This window comes from Oncorhynchus clarkii, unplaced genomic scaffold, assembly GCF_045791955.1.
Source record: "Oncorhynchus clarkii lewisi isolate Uvic-CL-2024 unplaced genomic scaffold, UVic_Ocla_1.0 unplaced_contig_2926_pilon_pilon, whole genome shotgun sequence".
Classification (NCBI taxonomy): Eukaryota; Metazoa; Chordata; class Actinopteri; order Salmoniformes; family Salmonidae; genus Oncorhynchus; species Oncorhynchus clarkii.
Window position 1 is genome coordinate 101,081 of NW_027261117.1, and position 14,506 is coordinate 115,586.

Below are 14,506 nucleotides of genomic sequence, written 5' to 3' on the forward strand. Positions count from 1 at the left end.
CTTGAGACCTGGTTTTAGGAATTCTAATTCTAATATTGATGAGTGATGATAAATAAGATGGTAGTTTATTTAGAAGTGCTTCATAGACAAACACGAGAACATATTCTCGTCTCATGGACAGCGAAGTCCAACCCACATTTTGATACAAAACACAGTGGTGAGTTCTGTAGCTAGCGTCCGTAATAAACCTAAGTACTCAATGATAAATAGCATCCAGCGATGTAAGTGTGAATGCCATAGCATGCATGTAGATAATATCCCCATAATCTATAACAGACATAAAAGTAGCTTGCACAATTTGTCTTCTATTTGTACAGGACAAACATGTCCTGTCTCTAAAGAGGAAGCCTAGCTTGATTTTTAGCCGTTTATAAAGTTCGTCAATATGCATTTTAATAGGCAGTTCATCATCCAACCATATCCCTAAGTATTTATATGCAGAGACCTGATTCATTCGAGAACCATGTAAGCTCTTGTAAGTGCAAGTGTATTTTCAACCAACTTTTTGAACCTATTAAAAATCATAAAATGTGTTTTCTTTGTTTCTTGTTTTAAATGTACATTTTATTTTAACAATTTTAAAACAAGATGAACAGAGAACAGTTGTTACACTTTCTACTCAAGTCATACACTCATAATTACTTAATTGAGTTAAGTATAAGTGCAGTTATAAACACATAATGAGACCTTGTTTTGTATTTCTTGCAATAAAAAAAGAAAAAGGCTACTAGGTCATACATATTCATAACTACTATCGTACGGCTCATGTGATTGGCCCTGAACCCGGAAGTCGTATAAACGGGTCATGCTTTGGGCAGCAGTGCCAGAAGTCGTTCCGTCACTCAAATTTGCACTCTGTGGAGTAAGTGGCTATCGAAATATCTATCGATTGTCGCTACTCATATAATGCATTTTGTAATGCGGACAAAAACCAATGATTTGCAAGAGATCTAAAAACGACGTATAAGCTATTGAGTATCACTAACAGATTTCTGGACAGTAATAATGGAAGATGTGACAGGCGCTCAGCTCATTGCTGAGGCACTAAAAGCTCAGGTGAGATATGTGCAATTTATATAAAAGAGTATTACACTGTATAACGGTATTGCTACGGTTTGGTAAATAATATATTCGTCGCTGATCATGTCCTTGGCAGTGACAATGTAGCACTAGGAGTTGTGAAAGTGTGTCAAAGGTCATTGCACTGGTATAGCGAACTATTCATATTTGTGTAGCAAAACATTTAGATGTTTATGTGGATGTTTGTTAACATATGGAATGGCATATGTTAACACCCCTGTTGATGTATGCCAAAGTGTGTGTCAATGCAAAGAACATCTACACTACACTGTAACAATTCATACTGTATCCACATGTATCTCTCTGCAGAATGTAGAGTATATGTTTGGAATAGTTGGTGTTCCAGTCATTGAAGTGGCTATGGCAGCTCAAGCCTCAGGAATCAAGTATGTGGGAATGCGCAATGAACAAGCCGTAAGCCACCTTTTATTTTTAGGAATCTTCCCATGACATTTTTTTATGTGAATTGGTTGTGGGTACACCAGTAATACTGATGTGGTGTGTGTCATCCAACAGGCTTGCTATGCTGCGTCTGCTGTTGGTTACCTCACTGGACGGTAGGAGGATTGTCATTATAAGAGAGCTCTAGAGATACTGTCTCTCCTCTCTGAAATCCCTGACCTATCTCCATACATTGTTAATGTGGGAAGCAACCCATCTGCCTAGGGAGACTACTCTCTCCATACAATACTAAACCATGGGATATTAACTAGCCATACACAGACTTGTGTGTGAGGGTCAGTTTCATAGCTGTTTTACATTGCTAATTCTGTCTGTCTCAGTTTGTTTTCCTGTCTTACTGCCTGTTCCTCTCTGTCTGCTTATCTTCCTGTCTTACTGCCTGTTCCTCTCTGTCTGCTTATCTTCCTGTTTGTCTGCCTGTTCCTCTCTGTCTGCTTATCTTCCTGTTTGTCTGCCTGTTCCTCTCTGTCTGCTTATCTTCCTGTTTGTCTGCCTGTCTGTCTGTTCCTCTCTGTCTGCTTATCTTCCTGTTTGTCTGCCTGTCTGCCTGTTCCTCTCTGTCTGCTTATCTTCCTGTTTGTCTGCCTGTCTGCCTGTTCCTCTCTGTCTGCTTATCTTCCTGTTTGTCTGCCTGTCTGCCTGTTCATCTCTGTCTGCTTATCTTCCTGTTTGTCTGCCTGTCTGTCTGTTCCTCTCCAGTCCAGGGGCGTGTCTGGTTGTGTCTGGACCGGGACTCATCCATGCTCTTGGTGGAATGGCCAACGCTAACATGAACTGCTGGTATGTTAGAACTCTACAAACAGAAGGCCCTTCTACTCATGTTCAGTGGTCCTTCCTTTCAAAAGAAGGGATGCTATCCCTACACTGCAAAAAATGATCTGAGGACTCCAAACTATCTCCGCTTGTCAGTTGATGTCATTGTGTGATACCACTCTCTCTGTAGGCCTGTGATTGTTATTGGAGGCTCCTCCGATCAAAACCAGGAGACCACTGGGGCGTTTCAAGAGTTTCCACAGGTACTAATTCAACCATGAGGTTTCTGACTATTGAACATTAGGGGGTGGTTTCCCGGACACAGATTAAGCTTAGTCATGGCCTAAAAAGCAAACTCAATAGAGAATCTCTGTCCAGGAAACTGGTCCTAGTAGTTTAATTGCTGAAAGAAGACATAATTTGTTATTTGTGGTCCTCTTTCTCCGTCAGGTGGAGGCGTGCAGACTGTACAGTAAGTTCTCAGCTAGGCCCAGCAGTCTGGATATGATCTCCTCAGTGGTAGAGAAGGTATACAGTCTCCTCTGACTCCCTATGTTTAGTCCTCTTCATATCATTTGGTATCACCTGCAATTGTTTTCTGAACTCTAATTTTCCAGCTTAGCAAGGTAACTTAAGTTCTTCAGAAGAACACCGCCTTAATTGATAGTGAATGGAAGGGTATTTGGTCTGTCTTAGGCAGTACGCACTAGCATGTATGGACGTCCCGGTGCTGTATACGTAGACATATCTGGGGACATGGTCAATGCTAAAGTGGACAGGAGCAGAGTCAGGTTGGTGGCTATCACTGTCTCTCATCCATTTAAAATGTATACTAATGTGTTACTGTTGAATATGTATACCTCTGACTTCACATCACCATTTAGATTTTATTTTGTTCTACCTTTTAACGTCTGAAGTGAACAAGAAATTACCAGATTTTGTTAAATTAGTTAGAAAATATAGCACTATATCAAAGTATTCTCATCAGAGAATAGCAATAAGCCTAGATAGACCTTCATGATTTATTTACCTATGCAATGAAGTTGATAGGTAACATGTTTAATGTTTGACCAATTCTTTCCTATTTCCTTTGTCAGAGAGGTGCCCTGTTGTCCACCTCCTCCAGTGAGTATGGCTGACCATATGGCGATCACAGAAGCACTGGCTGTTCTAAAAGGAGCCAAACGGCCTTTACTTATCATTGGGAAAGGTAGGTCAAACAGCCTTTACTCATCATTGGGAAAGGTAGGCCAAACAGCCTTTACTCATCATTGGGAAAGGTAGGCCAAACAGCCTTTACTTATCATTGGGAAAGGTAGGCCAAACAGCCTTTACTTATCATTGGGAAAGTTAGGCAATGCTTTTTAATAGCCAAACCCAGAACTGACATCTTGTGGAATTGCGTCAGGTACTTGATTCAGTTCTGTGGGGAGATATTAAGAGAAAGATACAAAGATACAAACATGACTCTTCACCCCCCCCCCCTAAACAGAAACTTTCTGCAAGTTTCAGGCAAGTTTATGGGCCAAATGTCCCCATCCCCTTCTGACATTGAAAAGATGCGAGCACCTGTGAAATCGTGATTTGTCCAAATGATCAGTAGTGAAATATCAGCGTACCAGAACAGAGTTCCTCGTTAGTGGAAGGTAGCCTAGTGGTTAGAGCGTTGGACCACTAACCGAAAGGTTGCTGGATCAAATCTCCCGAGCTGACAAGATAAAAATCTGTCGTTCTGTCCCTGAGCAAGGCACTGTTCCCCGGGTGCCGAAGACGTGGATGTGGATTAAGGCAGCCCCCGCACCTTTCTGATTCAGAGGGTTACATACGGAAGACACATTTCAGTTGAAGGCATTCAATTGTACAACTGACTAGGTCTCCCCTTTCCCCAGTTCTACCTGTCAGAGAGGCATGTTTGTTCTACATGTTATATTTTTATCTGAACGTTGCACAACGTTGTGTTCAGCTGAATGCATCCCAGCTGGGAAGGTCAGTCTGTTGATATCAGTGTGGCGGTGCCCTCTGTCTGTTTCCCTCTGCAGGTGCAGCCCATGGAAGAGCAGAGGGGGCTCTGAGGGAGCTGGTGGAGGGGTGTGGCCTGCCCTTCCTACCCACCCCCATGGGTAAAGGGGTGCTGCCTGACGACCACCCCAACTGTGTTGCTGCTGCCCGCTCCAGGTCAGCCACTCCTTCTCTCAGCTGGCATCATATTCATGTACAGACCTTTGACTGTATAAGTAGGACCAGGATGAACAGACCAGGAGAACTCTGGGCCTTCCTGAAATCCCCATCTATAACTAGTCTCTTTTCATCACATTTTGTTTAATCTGATTGTGTTCTTTTCCCTGCTCTCTTCCTCTCTTCCTAACCCTCTTCATCCCCTCTTTCTATCCTCCTCCTCTTTTCTTAACCCTCCTCCTTCTCGCTTTCTATCCACCTCTCTTCCTATCCTCCTCCACCTCTCTTCCTATCCTCCTCCTCCTCTCTTCCTATCCTCCTCCACCTCTCTTCCTATCCTCCTCCACCTCTCTTCCTATCCTCCTCCACCTCTCTTCCTATCCTCCTCCTCCTCTCTTCCTATCCTCCTCCTCCTCTCTTCCTATCCTCCTCCTCCTCTCTTCCTATCCTCCTCCTCCTCTCTTCCTATCCTCCTCCTCTCTTCCTAACCCTCCTCCTCCTATACTCCTCCTCTCTTCCCATCCTCCTGGTTCTATGGTCTTGGTGTGGACTGCAGAGCTCTGCTCCAGTCTGATGTTGTGGTCCTACTTGGTGCCAGGCTCAACTGGATCCTGCACTTTGGCCTTCCCCCCAGGTTTGACCCCCATGTAAAGGTCATCCAGGTAGGTCAAAGTTCACCAGTAGGGTTGCTTTTTAAATGTTATTTTCAGGATTCCAGATTGTCTGCTTATTACGTCAGATTTTCTGATTTCTGAGAATTTTGGGAAAGTTGCCATAATTTTGCAACCCTAGTCACAGGTCATGTCGTAGTGTCGTAGTGTACTGCAGTTCATTGTAATCAGGTATAAATGTCTTTGAGTCAGTCTATTGGATTTAGTCTATTACCTATATAGCTTCTCTATAAGTCTCTTGTGGTCTCTCTAAATAATGTCATGGCTGTCATAGTGCTGTACAGTACATCTGTAAGGTGGTGTGGTAAATGGCCAATATACCACGGCTAAGGGCTGTTCTTATGTACGATGCAACGCAGAGTGCCTGGATACAGGCCTTATCCCGTGATATATTGGCCATATACCTTAAACCCCAGAGGTCCCTTATTGCTATTATAAATTGGTTACCACCACATTCTAACAGTGAAAATATTTTTGGGGTCATACCCATGTTAAACGGTCTTTTATACGCCGGGTGGTTTGAGCCCTGAATGCTGATTGGCTAACAGCCGTGGTTTATCAGACTGTTTACCATGGGTATGACAAAACATATATTTTTACTACTCTAATTATGTTGTTAACCAGATTATAATAGCAATAAGGCACCTCAGGGGTTTGTGGTTATGGCCAATATACCATGGCTAAGGCCTGTATGGTATATTGGCCGTATACCACACCCCCTTGGGCCATATTGCTTAAATATACAGTACCTCGGCTTTAACCCAATCAGCATTCAGTACTCAAATCACTCGGTTTATAAAAGGGAACGCTATATACATACACACACACACACATGCATACATACAGTGGCAAGAAAAAGTATGTGAACCCTTTGGAAAAACCTGGATCTCTGCATAAATTGGTCAAACTTTGATCTGATCTTCATCTAGGTCACAACAACAGACAAACACAGTCTGCTTAAACTTATAACACACAAACAATGATACATTTTCATGTCTTTATTGAACACACTTTCAGTTAAAGCTTGGTCGCACATGGGTCTTCCAAATGGACAATGACCCCAAGTATACTTCCAAAGTTGAGGCAAAATGGCTTAAGGACGACAAAGTCAAGGTATTGGAGTGGCCATCACAAAGCCCTGACCTCAATCCTATAGAAAATTTGTGGGCAGAACTGAAAAAGTGTGTGCGAGCAAGGAGGCCTACAAACCTGACTCGGTTACACCAGCTCTGTCAGGCGGAATGGGCCAAAATTCACCCAACTTATTGTGGGAAGCTTGTGGATGCAATGTTTGACCCAAGTTAAACAATTTAAAGGCAATGCTACCAAATACTAATTGAGTGTATGTAAACTTCTGACCCACTGGGAATGTGATGAAAGAAATAAAAGCTGAAATAAATAATTCTCTCTACTATTATTCTGCCATTTCACATTCTTAAAATAAAGTGGTGATCCTAACTGACCTTAGACAGGGATTTTTACTAGTATTTAATGTCAGGAATTGTGAAAAACTCGGCAATAAAAATAAACGTCCCTTTTTCAGGACCCTGTCTTTCAAAGATAATTCTTAAATATCCAAATAACTTCATAGATCTTCATTGTAAAGGGTTTAAACACTGTTTCCCATGCTTGTTTAATGAACAATAAGACACTAACAGCTTACAGACAGTAGGCAATTAAGGTCACAGTTATGAAAACTTAGGACACTAAAGAGGCCTTTCTACTAACTGAAAAACACCAAAAGAACGATGCCTAGGGTCCCTGCTCATCTGCGTGAACGTGCCTTAGGCATGCTTCAAGGAGGCATGAGGACGACAGATGTGGCTAGGGCAATAAATTGCAATGTCAGTACTGTGAAGACGCCTAAGACAACGCTACAGGGAGACAGGATGGACAGCTGATCGTCCGCGCAGTGGCAGACCAAGTGTAACAACACCTGCACAGGATCGGTACATCCGAACATCACACCTGCGGGACAGGTACAGGATGGCAACAACAACTGCCCGAGTTACACCAGGAACGCACCAATCCCTCCATCAATGCTCAGACTGTCCGCAATAGGCTGAGAGAAGCTGGACTAAGGGCTTGTAGGCCTGTTATAAGGCAAGTCCTCACCAGACATCACCGGCAACAACGTCGCCTATGGGCACAAACCCACCATCGCTGGACCAGACAGGACTCGCAAAAAGTGCTCTTCACTGACGAGTCGCGATTTTGTCTCACCAGGGGTGATGGTCGGATTCGCGTTTATCGTTGAAGGAATGAGCGTTACACCGAGGCCTATACCCTGGAGTGGGATCGATTTGGAGGTGAAGGGTCCGTCATGGTCTGTGGCGGTGTGTCACAGCATCATCGGACTGAGCTTGTTGTCATTGCAGGCAATCTCAACTCTGTGCGTTACAGGGAAGACATCCTCCTCCCTCATGTGGTACCCTTCCTGCAGGCTCATCCTGACCTGACCCTCCATCATGACAATGCCACCAGCCATACTGCTCATTCGATGCGTGATTTCCTGCAAGACAGGAATGTCAGTGTTCTGCCATGGCCAGCGAAGAGCCCAGATCTCAATCCCATTGAGCACGTCTGGGACCTATTGGATTGGAGGGTGAAGGCTAGGGCCATTACCCCCAAAAATCTCAGGGAACTTGCAGGTGCCTTGGTGGAAGAATGGGGTAAAATCTCACAGCAAGAAATTGCAAATCTGGTGCAGTCCATGAGGAGGAGATGCACTGCAGTACTTAATGCAGCTGGTGGCCACACCAGATACTGACTGTTACTTTTGATTTTGACCCCCCCATTGTTCAGGGACACATTATTCAATTTCTGTTAGTCACATGTCTGTGGAACTTGTTCAGTTTATGTCTCAGTTGTTGAATCTTGTTATGTTCATACAAATATTTACACATGTTAAGTTTGCTGAAAATTAAAGGCAGTTGACAGTGAGAGGACATTTCTTTTTTTGCTGAGAATATTTTTGTGTGTGTGTATATATTTATATATATATATGTATATATTTATATATATATATGTATATATTTATATATATATATTTATATATATATATATATATATATTTATATATATATATATATATATATATTTACATATATATATATTTTTACATTTATATATTTATATATATATATATATTTACATTTATATATATATATATATATATATATATATTTACATTTATATATATATATTTACATTTATATATATATATATATACATATATATATATAAATATATACACACACACAAAAATATTCTCAGCAAAAAAAGAAATGTCCTCTCACTGTCAACTGCCTTTAATTTTTGACAACGTTCTTTTTTTTTTTTTTTTTTTTTTCAATTTCATTTAACACAACCGATAAGTAAGTGTACCAGTTCGTTTTTATTTAGTTTTCTTTCCTATTTATATATATATATATTATATATTTATATGTGTGTGTGTGTTAGCCTTATCATTATGTGGTGGAACCTGGTTATTTCTGTTGTGTTTGGCCGGTCTTCCAGCTGCTGTTACATGTGTCGTGCACGGTGCTCTTCCTGTCATGTGTTGCGCACGGTGCTCTTCCTGTCATGTGTCGCGTACGGTGCTCTTCCTGTCATGTGTCGCGCACGGTGCTCTTCCTGTCATGTGTCGTTGCTGGTATGTTGTAGTAACGTTCCACATACTTTATTTATGTCAAGGTTGATCTATGTGCAGAGGAGATGGGGAACAACATGCAACCTGCTGCGGCTCTCCTAGGGGACGTCAATGCTATTGTCAAGCAGGTAACACAACTCAGTCCTGGGGGATATCAATGCTATTGTCAAGCAGGTAACACAACTCAGTCCTGGGGGATGTCAATGCTACTGTCAAGCAGGTAACACAACTCAGTCCTGGGGGATATCAATGCTATTGTCAAGCAGGTAACACAACTCAGTCCTGGGGGATATCAATGCTATTGTCAAGCAGGTAACACAACTCAGTCCTGGGGGATATCAATGCTATTGTCAAGCAGGTAACACAACTCAGTCCTGGGGGATATCAATGCTATTGTCAAGCAGGTAACACAACTCAGTCCTGGGGGATGTCAATGCTACTGTCAAGCAGGTAACACAATGCTATTGTCAAGCAGGTAACACATCACAGGCATCTAATATGTGCCCCATATCTGTATGTTACTGTATTGCTGGGTCCTGGTGGTCTGTAGTGTCTTGTCAAGTCACATTTTATTTACAGTGCATTTAACAAGTCTCAATACACATTTTTTTAAAGAAACAAGCATTGATTATCCTGTCTGTAACAACTATTTGATTTTCAGCAAAGTATAAATAGAATTAAATTGGTAAAGATGTAGGATCTTATTTGAACCAGTTTGCTACAGCAGGAAAATAATCCTGCAGCAACAGGAATGTGAATTATTATGTGGATTATAATAATTTGACATTTTCTGTAGGGGTTGATACATTTCTCATAGGGGAAAATCAAGTCTGAAATGTATAAGAGTAAACACTTCAGAAGCCTTTTTAAACCTCAAATATACAACACATTTTACATGTCCTGCATTGCAGGAAAGTTCTCCTGCTACAGGGTGCTCAAATTAAGATCGTACATCTGTACTTGATTCAGTTTGCTTAGTTTCTACTCCTCATCTTAACTTTCAGATCCTAGAGTATGTTCGTAAAGATGGCTGGAAGTATCCAGCTGATACAGAATGGTGGACCACATTGAAAGAGAAGATGGCTGCTAACGCAACAATGACAAAGGTGTGTTGGTGTGTGCGTCCATGACCTGTGACCTAAGCAAGCTAGCCTATCTACCACCCCTGATTTGATTGTGTTTCTCTCCAGGCATTAGCTCTTCAGTCAACAACACCCATGAACTACTACCAAGTGTTCCACCACATCTCCCAGCTGCTGCCCCACGACTGTGTCATCGTGAGTGAGGGGGCCAACACCATGGACATTGGGCGTACCATGTTGAACAACTACCTTCCTCGACACAGGCAAGGCATGCTGCCTCACACAAGTCTTTCCCTGTAGGCAAGTAGGAATTAGTTGTTGTTGTCCAGGAACCTGACAGGTTGACTGGATGACTTCTCAATGTAGTGCTGCCTGACAGGTTGACTGGATGACTTCTCAATGTAGTGCTGCCTGGCAGGCTGACTAGATGACTCCTCAATATAGTGCTGCCTGACAGGTTGACCTCTCAATATAGTGCTGCCTGGCAGGCTGACTAGATGACTTCTCAATGTAGTGCTGCCTGACAGGTTGACTGGATGATTATTCAATGTTGTGCTGCCTGACAGGTTGACTGGATGATTATTCATTGTAGTGCTGCCTGACAGGTTGACTGGATGATTATTCAATGTTGTGCTGCCTGACAGGTTGACTGGATGATTATTCAATGTAGTGCTGCCTGACAGGTTGACTTCTCAATGTAGTGCTGCCTGACAGGTTGACTAGATGGACTCTCTTAGTATCTTACCCCCCCAGATATTGTTCCTTGCTTCCTACTTAACACACACGCAAACAAAGATACCTTTTTTTACACACTCTGAGCTCTTATTAACACAGCCGTGTGTGTGTGTGTGTGTGTGTGTGTGTGTGTGTGCAGGTTGGATGCTGGCACCTTTGGGACGATGGGGGTGGGTCTGGGCTTTGCCATCGCGGCTGCAACAGTGCAGAGGAACCAGAACACAGGCCAGAGAGTGGTGTGTGTGGAGGGCGACAGTGCCTTTGGATTCTCTGGGATGGAGGTAGAGACCATGTGCAGGTTGGTACAGTCAAGGTCTCTCTCACATAGCAAAATGTGGTTGTAGTAATCAATGGTCTGGTGCATAGGATAATTAAAGTGTCAACCCCCTAACCTAGTCATTGATGCTTTCCCTCGTTATTGATGCTTTCCCCTCTGACCAGGTATAAACTCCCGGTGGTCATCATCGTGGTCAACAACAACGGGATCTACAGCGGCGTGGATGCAGAGACGTGGGAAATGATGGGGAAGATGGGAGATCTCACCACTGTGTGAGTACAGAGGGGTTTGGGTTTAAAGGTCAATTTGGGACTGGGCCTACTCTGACTGGTCAGGATTACCAAGGTCAGGATTACCTCTAGTGATGGTATGTTGGTCATCTTGTCCTCGGTTCTCCCCCCTCGGTTCTCCCCTCTCCTCTCCAGAGCCCCCCCTGTGACCCTGCTGCCTGAAGCCCGCTATGATGAGGTCATGAACGCCTTCGGAGGACGAGGGTTCCTGGTGCGGACAGAGGAGGAGCTGCGTAGTGCCTTACAGCTCAGCCTCAGTGACTGGGAGAGACCTAGTCTCCTCAACGTCCTCATAGACCCCTCCTCAGACAGGAAGCAACAGGTAACTACAGGACAAATCTGACATGACACCCCGTTCCCTGGTCTATACCAGGCAAATTCAAATCTGGACGTCAAAGCCAGTTCGACTGACTGTCCATGGTCTGTCTCTGTCTCTTAGGAGTTTCCATGGCTAACTCGTTCCAACCTGTAGGCCAGTGAGGAAGACCTGCTTCCTTCTGCCACCTGATGGACAAATTGGGTACATCCCAAATGGCAACCTCTTCTCTATAAGTTTCATTATCTATGGGCCCTGGTTAAAAGTAGTGCACTAAATAGGGAATATGGTGCCATTTGGGATGCAGCCCTTGTCAGTGAAGTTTCTCTCTATAACGTGGTGTTTGGAGACTGACAGCTCCTCTCTCGACCATGAGAAGGCTGCATGTGTTTTTGTATCTAAAAAATAATCATGTTTCTATGAAATGTTTTAATCAAGTCACATTTACTACACGGTAGTTTTTGCATTTTCGATTTTGGAAATTTATACCATGATTAAGATGAGAAAATGTGAGAAAATGTCAGGTATAATATTTGTCTTTGGCTTGTTTACTATATTTGTACAAGTGTCCTTGAAAATAAACTTTGTTGCAGACAAACTGAAAGATATTAGTAGTTATTTTAGAAAATTCTAAGTGAATTCAATGTCTTTCAGAGCAGTAGACTAGAGGACTCTTTGCCACTTCCTTTTGAAGTAAAGGAAATGATTCTGTGTCCTGTTCATCTCTCCAGTCCCTCAGTCAGTGTGCCTTGTCCCCAACAGTACCCAGGTAACTGCTGATATTACAAAGTCCTCCAGCTCAAAATAAGCTCATGTGTAGCATGTGGTCAACGCAACTCCTTCCTCAAACTAACCTCTTACCCCTCTTCAGGGTTCCTCTGCCAAGGAAACATCATGGCTGACATTAGTTAATGAGAAATGTGTGCAATGTCAGTCTGTGTGACATTGGGTTGGAATCAGTGGAGGCTCCTCGGGAGGAAGGGGAGGACCATCCTCCTCAGTGAATTTCATAAACATAAAAACAGTGAAACATTAAAGTGAACCTTTTTAGATAAAACTAAATATATTAATGTCGCCAAATAATCTATTAAAATACAGTGTTGCAATGAAGGTCGACAGTAGCAATAACAGCACTCTGTAGGGTAGTACTATGGTGTCGCTGGAGGACAGCTAGCTTCCTCCTCTGGGTACATTGACTTCAATATAAAACCTAGGAGGGTCGTGGTTCTCACCCCCTTCCAGAAATGTACACATATTCCAGAGGACTTCCTTCAACCTATCGGAGCTCTTGCAGCATTAACTGACATGTTGTTGACCCAATCAAAGGATCAGATAATGAATCTAGTACTGAAAGCATAAGCTACAGCTAGCTAGCACTGCAGTGCATAGCATGTGGTGAGTAGTTGACCCAAAGAGAAAGACAATAATTGAAGCTAAACAAAGGAATTTATTTTAAAAATTAAGCGAGAGAGAGCTAGCTATATATTTTTTTCCACTTTCACTTTGCTAGCTAGTTTAGCCTACTCAAACACCTGGCTCAAACAGAGAGGGATGCTATGTTACCTAGCTAGCTGGCTAAGGCTATCCAACACTGGAACTCTTCCAAGTCACGGTAAGCTTTTGGTTTTATGAATTTATTGCCACTGGGGCCGCCAGTGTAACTGCTTGCTGACTATACACTGTAGTGCAATATTGTAGCGGGTTTACTAACGTGTTAGTTCTAGTAGCCATGTTGACTTGATGTGAGCTAATATGGTGACAACGATGTAGGCTGTGTAGCGGTTATGATATGAAGGTTTGGCTTGGAATGTTTTTTTTTCGCCTGACAGCTGATGTGTTGTGCACTGAAGTCCACAAGTGAAGGGAAAGGTGAGAGGAGGAGAGCGCGTAGATGCAAGAAGGAATTAGCCAATGATCAAAGTCACACTGTGTGTGTGGCTGCTATGGAAGTGAACTGTGTTTGTGTGAGTGGGTGTATTCATTCCACCTACTCTGTTAAAAAACATTTCTTAAACAGAAGCAAATAGAACAAAAAGGGATAAACATACCTGAATTTCTCCAATAGAAACTCTTGTTTGCAACTGTTGGGCTAATGATTACACCCTAGATCAGCTCGATGCAGGCAAGTGTGTGCAAGGTGGTATTGAATGTGTCACTGTCTGTCACCTTGATTACTGAAATTTCTCTCGACCTGTGCACCTACATTGTAAACTTTCACTCATAGGCTAGGTTGTAGCATCCTCATGATGGCTATAGGGAAAACGTGAGTATCCTAAACCTATCAATGTTACATTGAGATAGGTGAACGGAATATGAATGACAGTCATCCAATATGCTGTAATAGAAAAAAAAATCATCCCTCATCTTAAACAGTACCGACCTCCACTGGTTGGAATAAGGCCTGTGTGTGTGTGCGCGTGCGTGCATGCATGCATTTCCAATGTGTGGCTGTGTCCCTGCCTGACCAGCAGCACCCTGCATGCCTGTCATTCCTCTCTATAGGTCAGGGATTTCCACTGGGACTGGGAGGACAGCTGGGTCCCTGCCTGCTTCCTGCCCTGAGGCCTCCCCAGCCCAGCGTCCTCCCCAGCCCAGCGTCACCCCCCACGCCCTCCTCCCCTTACAACCGTAACTAAACTCCACCCCAACCTGCACTCAAATAACACATTTTCTCTTTTGTGAGGGAAACATGATGTATTCACCTTATTTGTTGAATATGTAACAATTATTTACTTAACAAACAAAGATATTTCTGTACTGCTAATGCTGTGTTTTATGGTCTCCACTCTAGCACCCCGCAGCTAGTCTGGGTGTTGAGGACATGGGTTCTACGAGAGAGCTTGAACCTGACAAAAAAAATATATATATATATTTTTTTTACCTTTATTTAACTAGGCAAGTAGGTTAAGAACAAATTCTTATTTTCAATGATGGCCTAGGAACAGTGGGTTAACTGCCTGTTCAGGGGCAGAACGACAGATTTGTACCTTGTCAGCTCTGGGATTTGAACTTG

At 42.9% G+C, this 14,506-nt stretch overlaps 1 protein-coding gene across 1 annotated transcript; it reads left to right on the forward strand.

Moving 5' to 3' along the window:
• The first annotated feature begins 814 nt into the window (after positions 1 to 814).
• On the forward strand, positions 815 to 11,842 carry LOC139404925 (2-hydroxyacyl-CoA lyase 1-like). The gene is made up of 17 exons (XM_071147466.1): positions 815 to 1,056; positions 1,390 to 1,494; positions 1,597 to 1,637; positions 2,242 to 2,322; positions 2,486 to 2,558; positions 2,746 to 2,823; positions 2,992 to 3,086; positions 3,393 to 3,505; positions 4,335 to 4,470; positions 5,027 to 5,132; positions 8,838 to 8,921; positions 9,798 to 9,899; positions 9,984 to 10,138; positions 10,750 to 10,908; positions 11,052 to 11,159; positions 11,313 to 11,499; positions 11,617 to 11,842. The coding sequence occupies exons 1-17, from the start codon at positions 1,006 to 1,008 to the stop codon at positions 11,647 to 11,649; spliced, it is 1,707 nt and encodes a 568-aa protein (XP_071003567.1). The 5' UTR covers positions 815 to 1,005; the 3' UTR covers positions 11,650 to 11,842.
• The last annotated feature ends 2,664 nt before the right edge of the window (positions 11,843 to 14,506 follow it).